At 44.6% G+C, this 10813-nt stretch overlaps 1 protein-coding gene across 3 annotated transcripts; it reads left to right on the forward strand.

Annotated features, from left to right (window-relative positions):
• Positions 1-6623: 6623 nt before the first annotated feature.
• On the forward strand, positions 6624-10538 carry LOC123430154 (ras-related protein RABA4b-like). 3 transcript variants are annotated; one of them, XR_006622875.1, is made up of 3 exons: positions 6624-7062; positions 8316-8518; positions 8934-10538. XR_006622875.1 is itself a non-coding variant. In XM_045114053.1 (2 exons), the coding sequence occupies exons 1-2, from the start codon at positions 6880-6882 to the stop codon at positions 8442-8444; spliced, it is 312 nt and encodes a 103-aa protein (XP_044969988.1). In that variant the 5' UTR covers positions 6624-6879; the 3' UTR covers positions 8445-10538. The 3 variants fall into 3 exon arrangements, 1 of the variants encoding a protein (XP_044969988.1); XR_006622876.1 differs by having other exon boundaries at positions 10336-10538; XM_045114053.1 differs by having other exon boundaries at positions 8316-10538.
• Positions 10539-10813: the final 275 nt, after the last annotated feature.

Below are 10813 nucleotides of genomic sequence, written 5' to 3' on the forward strand. Positions count from 1 at the left end.
GTGACCTTCATATTCTTGTTCTATGACGAGGACCGCGCTGACCACCTCGTTAGTGGTTGCGATTTATAGCAACATCAGTTCTCCTGGGTAAGGTGCAGCGAGTATAGGGTTGCTCCCCAACAATGCTTTGGTTTCCTCCAAGGCCGTCGTGGCCTCCTCAGTCCAATGGAAGTTTTTAGTCTTATTCAACAAACTGTAGAGCGGGACGACCTTCTCACTGAGGAGAGAGATGAACCGGCTTAAAGCCTCCATGAAGCCTGCCAATTTTTGGACGTGCGGTAGATCTATCGGGGTAGCTAGTTCGGATAGTGCTCGGATTTTTGCCAGATTGTCCTCGATTCCGTCTTGCGACACAATAAACCCAAGGAGTTTTCCGGTGGGACCCCGAAGACGCATTTGTCCGGAATAAGCCTTAGGTCGGCTGCCCGTAGGCCAGAAAATGTTTCTCATAGGTCGTCTACCAGTTGGCTAACGTGGCAGGTCTTGACGACTACATCGTCCACATATGCCTCCACAGTTTTGCCAATTTGCTTTTCCACACATGTATGGATCATGCGTTGGTAAGTGGCGCCTGCATTTTTTTAGCCCGAAGGGCGTTGTGTTGAACCAGAATGGCCCGTATGGGGTTATGAAGGTATTTGCTGCCTGGTCGGATTCCTTCATTTTGATATGGAGGTATCCGGAGTAGGCATGAAGAAAGCACAGGGAATCTTGTCCGGCTGTTGCATCGATGACGTAATCTGTTCCAAGTAAGAGAAAGGGGTCCTTTGGGCATGCCTTGTTAAGGTCTTTAAAATCAACACATAGCCTCGAGGACATATCCTTCTTTGGTACCATGACCAAATTTGCCAGCCAGTCACGGTGTTTGATGTCCCTGATGAATCCGTCCTCCAATAACTTGTCCAGGTCTTCCCCCATAGATTGACCCTTAGGTTCACAAAATCGTCTCAGGGTTTGCTCGACCGGCTTAAAGCCTGATATTATGTTCAGGCTATGTTCTGCGAGCCCCCCTAGGGATCCCTGGCATATCTGAAGGGTCCCAAGGAAATATGTCCCAGTTCTCCCGTAGGAAGGCACATAGTGCCTCGTCTACTACGGGTTCGAGGTGGGACCCAATGGATGCTATTTTATTTTTATCCGTTGGGTGTACCTCAAATTTTATAGTTTCGTCTGCACGCTTGTCGAGGATTACATATTCTTTGTCCACCGCGGCCCGCAGAGTTCTTATTTCTTGTGCGGCCAGGGTTTCGGCCAATCCCTCCAAGGCTAGGGACGACGTCTTGTTTTCAGCCCGGACACCTTGTCAGGATCACTTTCTGTCGTGATTATATCATTTGGCCTTGGCATTTTTAGCTTCATATACCCATAATGCGGTATTGCCTGGAATCTTGTGAAGGCCTCCCGTCCTAGCAGGGCATGATAGCCACTCCAGAATGGCACGATGTGGAACAGGAGCTCCTAGGATCGGTAGTTATCCGGGTTACCGAATACGACGTCGAGTGTAACACATCCTATGTAGTGTGCTTCTTTGCTGGGAACTATGCCTCAGAAGGTGGTTGAGCTTTGGCTGGATTGAGATCGGTAGAACAACATTTTGTCCAACGTATCCTCGTAAATGAGGTTAACGCCACTTCCCCCGTCCATGAGTACTTTGCTCATTCTGAAGCTGTCTACGATGGGGTTCAGGACTAGGGCGGCAGGTGCCCGGTCAATGTTTGTTAACGGTTTTTCATCTTGGTCAAAGGTGATAGGTATGTTTGAGCAAGCGTTTGCCTCCACTACATGGTTTATTTGATATATCTCTTGAAAGGCTCTCTTTCACCGGTTTGTTGAGGAGAATGTTTCGTACATCGTTAGGATCTCCACACTGGTACTCGGTCGTGCCGAGTTTCTTTGTGACTTGCTGTCTGGAGGACTACTTCCCTGCTTTTAGTGACCTACGGACAACCCAGCAAGCTAGAAAGTTGTGTGTGTAAAGGGTGTACGGAGGGACAAAGTGTATGGGGCATAGCTTCTCTAGTAGTGTGTCGAGGGTCGACTTACCCCTTGTTCTAGACTTAATTTTCTTTTCCTCGTGCTCGTAGGTAGCTCGCCCCATAAACGGTCGTGACTGCCTCATCCAAATTCACCAACCATGCTTGGTGTGATTGGGATCGATGCGCATCTTTTGATTTGCCACGTGCTCTCAATCGTGCAATATTTGAGTACCAGTTCAATAGTTCCGCGAAGGTTTGAATCCGGTGAAAGTCTAGGATGTTAAGAATGCACTCGCACCGACAATGTGTCTAGAATGTACTTATGATCTCAGGGTCGTGGCTTCCTTCCTTCTTTTGAAGGAGGAGGAATCTCATCCAAAAGTGGTGTAGTTACTCGCCCAGTCTTTGAGTGACCGTGGGCGGGTTGGAGCTGGGGCCTACTTTCGGAGGATATTGAGGATGGGTGGCAGGTGGGCTTAAATTTTGGATTCCCATTGACTGTGCCCATGAGGATTCGGTCACTGCGTCCCTGATGGGAATGCGTTCTGAACCAGCCACCTGCCTTGAATGTTTCCCGGAGCTGGATGGGGGTCCGGGTTGTGGAGATGGCGATCGGCGACTGGGACGAGTACCATTCTCAGCTCCGATGATCGGCATGGGGAGCCCTCAAGTGGTCGTTCGACCATAATGATCAGATTTGTGATGGATGGGATGTGGATTTCCCTATCGTCGGGTCTGATCCCGATATGATCATAGATCGCGCCATGATCATTAGTCATGCCCAAGGCTTGTATCTGGTCGAGGAATCTATGCAGTGCTGAGGTTTCGGCAGGGGTTGCGCCGCTTGTATGCTCGGGGGCTACTAGTGTCCCTAATCTCTCGACGGTGCAAAGATCGCCTTCGGGGAGAACTCGGCTAAAGCGAGTTCAGATGCCCCGACCCATCAGGATTTAAGGCCGGATCAGGAATGAGCTTTGTCTTGATGATTGGATTCACGACCTCAGAGGACAAAACGTTGAGGTTCACACGCTCCTTAAATGGAGCGGAAAGACCTGTTAATGCAAGCTCTCCCCGGGGGTCGACGGTGAACTCTAGGCTCCCGAACATGACCTGCTGACCGAGGGTGGAGTTTCCGATCTGACCGATGTGGAAGGTCGGATCGGCGTGTAGAACGATGCTTCCAAACGCGAAGATTTGTCCGGGGACGAAGAAGTCCCCATTACGTACCTCCTCGTTGATCACCACACGTTCCATCGAACCTTTTGGCGAACTTGAAGTGGAACTCAAAATGAAAGAACGAATGTCGGTGTCAAAACCGACATATCTCAGGTAGTGGTTCCCGAACTGTGGACCTTGGATCGATGGGTTGCAGGAAGATGGGCGAGACCGCGGTTTACCCAGGTTCGGGCCCTTCAATGGAGGTAATACCTTACGTCTGCTTGATTGTATTGAGGAAGACGATTAAATAGTTGATCTACCTCAAGATCGTATACGCTAAACACTAGATGATTTTGCCTCCCCTATACGGTAGGGGTTCCTAGTTTATATAGACACCAGGGTCCCTAGGATTTACAAGGTACCACCTATAATTGGGAATAGATGATCTGACCTCTCTTTCTAAGCTTGGAGTGCACGCAAATCCTTGGTGCCTTCCTTCCCACGTACAAAGTCATCAACTATGTAGACTCTGATGATCCGGTCGCACTACAAGAAATATGTCAACTAATGACCTTCTGTCAGTGACACTTGCAGAATTCGTCATATATCTACGAACATTTGAGAACAATTGGACGTAAGCTGACCGGATGGGTCCTAACCTCAAAAACTAACGACCTTTTTCATCAAAAAGGTTGTAACTTCCTTACTTGAAAAGGTCGTAAAGCAGATAGCCCTGTTTCGCTTCCTAATTTGTAGCTAATAACGACCAATATAGATGGTCATAGCTATGACTAGGTGCCACAACATCAGTTTTGCCTACGTGTCATGTCCATGTGTTATTTTTTGCCTAGTTTGTGAAGCAACCTACTATTCTGTCATTCCAAAAATTCTCGAAAAAATCTTATAAATACTTTGGATCATATATTCCTCAAATATGTGAAAACCCTTCGTTCCATAGTTCCAAAATAATTCAGCAATATTCATTTTCCTATTCCGTTCAGAACAGCACTTTGTGAAGAAAGTGTTATTTCTATTTCTTTGATGACCCTCACATTTTTGGGCACTCTTTCCTATCCAAATCACTGCCTCATGAAAACTTTCGTAACCATTTGCCTAGTAAATCTTTCTCAGCAAATTTCCAAAGTTTGTGTTCACCTTACAGCTTTGTGAAGGAAGTACTAGATAGGAATATCCTCATGAGTTCAATTCTCTCCACATCTTCTATGTGCCCAAAAGATAGCTCTCCACAAAATTTTAGCCCCATCTAACAATCCGTGTGAGCTCATCATCCAATCTTTGTTTCTCGTAATAATTTTAGTTTGTGAAGCAACTACATTTCATATTGCTTTATAGTTGATGAAAATTTACCATATAATAAAACTAGCCATATAGCCTCACTCCACCAAATTTTAGCTCATTTAATTCAGCCAGTTTCCCTCAATATTTTTACTAATATTCTGTTCAGTAGAGAGCATTGTGAAGGAAGTAGAATTTTTGTTTATCCAAATTTTAGGAATTTTTTACAGTGCCTTAATGTGCCCAAATTACCATTTTGTGTCCAGATTGACACATTGTGAAGGAAGTGTCACTTTGGCATGTCCAAATTGTATACATTTTTTACAGTGCCTTCATATGCCCTAATTAACATCATACACCCAATTTCATCTCAATCCATTGATTCGTTTGATCCTAGCTTCACCATCCATATTTCTGCATAGTGTGGTACTTTGCAAAGCAAGTGTCACCTAGGTTCATCCATTTGAGCTAAAATTTTGGCAAGAGAGTCTCCTTAGTAGATGATCATCCTCAGCAAAAAATTAGGCCCATTGTCTACGTGCATTACTCGCACCGCTAATCAAACACTTGGCTGCTAATTCATGTTTGAGCTTAGCTTGGTCTCCTCGTGAGATTCTTCTATTGTATTCTTCTTCCTGACACCTACCAAGGGAGTTTCTAACCCACCAGATATGCCTATTCCACCCAGAATGCGTGGCAACGCAAAGGTAACGCGGTGACCACGCGGCTCGCATACAAGTTCACGCGCTCTGGAGTTGGGCCCCTCGACCACCATCGAAACCTCGGCGTCAAGCCACCACACCATGTAATTCTTATTAAATAGGTACTTATGTACCTATAAATGATTTTTGGGAAAAATAAAGAGCAAATTATAATGCAGCTGCAGTTCAAATTTGACCCGCTTCCTCGTGAATCGGCGACAATTTGTGTTTTTCACTAGAGGTGGATAAAATATTTTAACACCCAACCATTTTGTCAATTGTACATTAAATATGACCTAGTATTTTAGAAAAATGATTTTGTACAATTTTGAAACAAATATATGGTAGGTCCTTCACAAAAAAACTCATTTCGGGCACTTGAAAAATGGAAAATGATTTTTTCATACAAGGAAAATGAAAACTTCCTTAATCAACATTGTTTGCCATTCCAATATGCACCCTTGTGCATAATATTAGATTGTTTCAACAAATTATGCCATGAATGTGACCATAAGATTGATCATTTGGCTTGAAAGCCATGAATCTTCACACACGATAGCCCATTTCTGAGAACGCTTTTTTTAAATAATCACTGTATTACAAGTTTATTATTTTTCCTGGTAACTTGGTCACATATTATGAAACAATGCGAAGGTTTTGAATTTTTTTCATTATTTTATAATTTGTTATGCCCGTTTCAAAACGTGGTCGAAACGTCCGGCATGACCGTTCATAGCTAGGGGTTGAATCTTGCCAAAATTTTGTTGGATCTGTGATTAAACAAATACTTCTTTACCTAAAAATGATTTTAGAAAAAAATCATGAGAAAACTATGAGGCACCTCTAGTTCAAATTTGACCAGCTTCCTACAGAATCAGCGGTAATTTGTATTTTTCACTAGAGGTGGATTAAATATTTTAACACCCAACCATTTTGTCAATTGTACATTAAATATGGCCTGGTATTTTAGAAAAATGATTTGGTACAATTTTGAAACAAATATATGGTAGGTCCTTCACAAAAAAACTCATTTCGGGAACTTGAAAAATGGAAAATGAATTTTTCATACAAGGAAAATGAAAATTTCCTTAATCAACATTTTTGCAAGAAATATTGCAACAAATATGTCGTAGGTTCTTCACAAAAAAACCAATTTTTTCCACTCGGAAAATGATTAAAAATAGCTAGAAAGATCAGAAATGCATAAATTGGTCCTCATCCATAAAATGTGGTCTAACTTTAGTGAAAATTTGTGTGGTGCCTTTTTGAAAAACATTTTTGATAGATACTTCACAAATTTTCCTCTCTTTTTAGTACTTCAAAACTATTTTAAATCACTGATTTTCCAAACCACTTAGAACCGTTCCCACGGATTGATGAAATGGCGCCCATCCATCCATCCATCCATCTCTCCATCCCACATCCATCCATCCATCCATCTATGTACAGAAAAAAACTGGAAATGACATACCCCAACCGCAGCCCAACTGGCAAACCCTAGATCACAACCTCAGATCCCCCCATCGTACCCTTGCTCTCCCCGCCGCTCCCACCCATCACGTCGCCACCTCCCTCCCCTTCCTCTGCGAGCACAGCCGCCGGCCCAACCACAACACCACCCTGGCCTCCACCCCTTCACCGACGAGTACGCTCTCTTCCTTGTCAGTCCAGTAACATAAACAGAGCGGAGTAGAGGTCTTGCTTACCGGAGAAGAGATCCCAAGGAAGGCAAGGCAACGTAGAGGGGAATGGCGGGCGGTCGCGGCGGCGGGGGGCGGAGCGGGCGGAGGGAGGAGTACGACTACCTATTCAAGGTGGTGCTGATCGGCGACTCCGGGGTGGGCAAATCCAACCTGCTCTCCCGCTTCACCCGCAACGAGTTCTGCCTCGAGTTCAAGTCCACCATCAGCATCGAGTTCCCCACCGTCCACGTAAGCACGGCCACCCCCTCCCCATTCATCCCCTTCCCTTCCCTTCCCCTGCTTTGCCTGCCTGCTCGCTGCTGCTTGCTGCTAGATCCATCTCACGCTCCAGATTCGGTAATCCGCTGCCGCTATTGGCCGCAGCCACTGCCACCTCGTGCCATCTCACCTTCCGGCGCGTGCCGTGCTTCGTGCTCGCCCCGAGGCGCTGCTGCGGTGCAAGGTGGAGTTCCTGAGGGCCACCGTCGGGTGCAGCGCCGGGGCCATCGTCAGGAACCCCCTGCTGCTCACGCTGAGCCTTGACGAACGGATGGCGCCGCTGCTGCCGCGTCGTCGAGGCCTTGCGGTCCAAGGGCATGGACATCGAGAAGGTGAACATGGTGGGCATAGTGAGACTGCCGGAGGCCATTTCTGTGGAGAGGTACATTCTCAAATACAAGGGAGATGTGCCTGAACTCCTCGATCTGTATCCTCGGGCTCGAGTGAAGGGCAGAACATAAAACAGGTTGTCTGTTATCACCATTTCATTCTGCCACCATGTTTATGTTATCACCATTTCGTTCTGCCACCATGTTTAGGGCAGAACTTGTGTCCAGCCATTTCATGAACATTAGGATTTTGTGTGGAGTTTGCAACATAGACCGAGTTACAAATACAATTTATACTGCTATACTAATTTTTTTTACCGACTGAATTAATCCTATGATCAACAAACTTTAAGCCTTAGAATGACCAGATGTAGAAAAACTAAGTAAAGAAGAAAATACACAAAATCTTCATTATTGTGTACATGTTTTGTGCAGTGTTAATTATATTTACAGTAGCTTAGTTGTGGTCCAGATACTATTGCTCTCCTGGTGAGAGCCAATGTAACTATACTCTGTAGATGTTGCCTATTGGTTACCCTTCATAATGCAAAGAAAATGCAACACTGTTGCATTTCGTATGTTTCGATCAATTACCTGTTATTACTTCATCCAAAGCAATTGCACTGGTATAACTATTTCTGCTGAACCGTACTAGAATTTTCAAGCTTAATCCCAGTTCGTTGGTACATAAAACAAATGATTGATACTAGTGTTTATTGACCCAAACTACGGGGACTAGCCAATTGATGGTCTTTGTGCTGTTGATGCCTGCATTACAAAGTTCATCTTCCTTTGGAATACTTGATTTGCATACCATTTCCAAGTTCCAACTATTGTTCATCTTCCTCTAAATGAACTATTACTGATTTTGCTTCATGTGTTTGCGATGTGAAGCACAACAAAGCAACGGGAAGATTCGTTCCTCCCCCACACCGCGGGTCGGAAGTGCACCGGGACGGGGACTACCACCGCGCGGTGCACGCGTGGATCTATTGCGAGAGCACCGGGGAGCTGCTGCTGTAGCGCCGCGCCGACTGCGAGGACTTGTGGCCCAGCCAGTGGGACTTTCCTGCGCCGGCCAACTTGTTTTTCCCTAGGTAATCCATCGAGTACCCATTCCATTTGTTCCGGGTGCTTAGAGCCTGTACGATTCCTCCCTGTAATACCACAAGGAGTTTCATTCTGGTGGTATTCAAAGAAATATATGATATACAGATATGAGTGAGAGATCGCTTTGTGTTTATCTTCTTGGCTGTCAACAGTTTTCTTCACTGTCTCAACTCAAGAGAACTGCGCTGAACTTACTTGTGCCTTTGTTTATTTAGTTTGTTCAGTGTTCCCCCCGAAAAAAAGAAAGACCTACACTGGGCATGCTAGAATAACATAAATAAGTACATAGGAATCAGAATAAATTCCTGGAGCAAATAGTTCTAGTCCTATTGCAGGAGTGCTTGAGCAATACATCTTACTAACTACGTCATTCTGTTGTCCATTTCGCTTGACTGATCACAGACCTAAGAGAAGTGGCCCTATTACTCTGGCCAAACTCCTGTTTCAGTGTCTACCTGGCTTCTAGCATCTTGTGTGGCCAATAGGTGAGTACTTTATGTGCTACTGTTCCGCACGCAGCGCTACAGGTGAGTACTTTACATGCTACTTTACCTGACTTCTAGCATCTTGTCCATCAGTGCTGCAGGAGTGTTTCTAGCAGGTGAGTACTTTACGTGCTACTGTTCCGCACGCACGCGCACACCCTCACCTGTGTCCGTGTTGCTGCTTGCTCGCCCACAGCCCCTCCATAGCCGCATCCCACCTTGTCGTGGAACCATGCGAGAGCAGTCATCGTTGTAGCCGTCTGTTGCACTAGACCGAGCCTGGTCAGTTATGTCCAGCCACACCTTGTGTAGCACGAGCAGCCTGCAGCGAGATGGTAGAGAAAGGTGCGTTGTTCTCTCAATTTTTCAACAGTTTTGTCAGGTTTAGAACAGGTTTCGCTCAAGTAGCGCAATGCCTGGGAGAGGGTAGCAACCGTACGTGTAGCACTATCGCTAGAGCTCTTGCCTGTTTCCCCCGCGGCCAGGGATCAATTGCCGAGGGTGCATATTTTTTTTCTTTCATCCGCATATGTCGCTCTAGAGGTGACTGCCATTTTGAGTCGATCCCCTGTGGTTCCTAAGTTGCTTGAGCCCCAGCATAATGCCGGGTAGACCGCAGTTCGATCCCCTCCAGGCCACATTTTTTTGCTATTACTTTTGTTTTCTTGCATCATAGGAGCCAGCTCCACCACAATTCTGCTAAGTCCCCTCTAGTGTTTGTTTTACATCATCTAGCATATTTCATATTGGCATAACTTTTATTCAAAGCATCATATGGGTTTGTGGTGTGTACTAATTATATGCTACATCGTGTGGGATATCTGCCGGTGTCATTTATGACCATGTTAAATCTATCAGCATGTTTGTATTGTTGTTTGAAAAGTGCATCACGATGTAGATGGTCATAACCTATTAAAATATTGCACTTTGCTCATGTATAGTTGCTGTTACAACCCTTCTTTGCAAATGCTTCCTCTATGAAACTTGGCTAAAATATGGTGTAGATTCATAATATGACAGCCTCTCACATGACGGTGAAAGACAACCTCCTGGTAGCGCTCTAATTTTGGTGTTGCGTTGATTCACATGCTATCGCTGCTGCGCCCGTGGCTTGATGTGTCGTGATGTTTATTTGTGTAGGTTTTGTTTGATGATATGTTTACATTATAACCATAATCCTGGTGGTTTGATGATACTATTTATGTACATTTCTTCTGCTGTCAATTCTTGCTTATAAGTTATTGGATCCCTCATTGGCCACAGTTTGATGTTCTTTACACATTCTTATTCTTATATGTTCATTCATATTTTTTGCACAGGTGAAGTGCGAATCCAAGTCCGAAGCTATGAAGCATATCAACAAAGAGTAGCATATTATCTGTTGTAATTGTAGGCAGTACTAGGCTTTTTTGGGTTGTAGTATATTGTAACGATTCTAGTAGACTAATGTAGTCTTGTTTTGGATGAATTTCATTTGATCTTTGGATTGTTTGAAATAATGATTGTGTATGTGATTTGAATACCTGTGAAAGGGAAACCTGGCAAAGGGGGTCTAAATTATAATAGTTGTTTGACAAATTCTGAAACTTCTGATGTGTGGGACCAATTTTGAGATTAGGATGACATGTGGGACCAACCTGACTAGTGGGACCAGTAATAAAATAAAATGGCTAAAAAAAATTCAATAGAAAGTAAAAGCCGACAACCCAAAATTAAAAAGGCTAAAATGTTGGGGATTATTGGGCCAGGACAATGCAACTAAGCAAAATAAAGAGAAAAAAACATTAAATGGGCTAG

Source organism: Hordeum vulgare, chromosome 2H, assembly GCF_904849725.1.
Source record: "Hordeum vulgare subsp. vulgare chromosome 2H, MorexV3_pseudomolecules_assembly, whole genome shotgun sequence".
In the NCBI taxonomy this organism is placed as follows: domain Eukaryota; kingdom Viridiplantae; phylum Streptophyta; class Magnoliopsida; order Poales; family Poaceae; genus Hordeum; species Hordeum vulgare.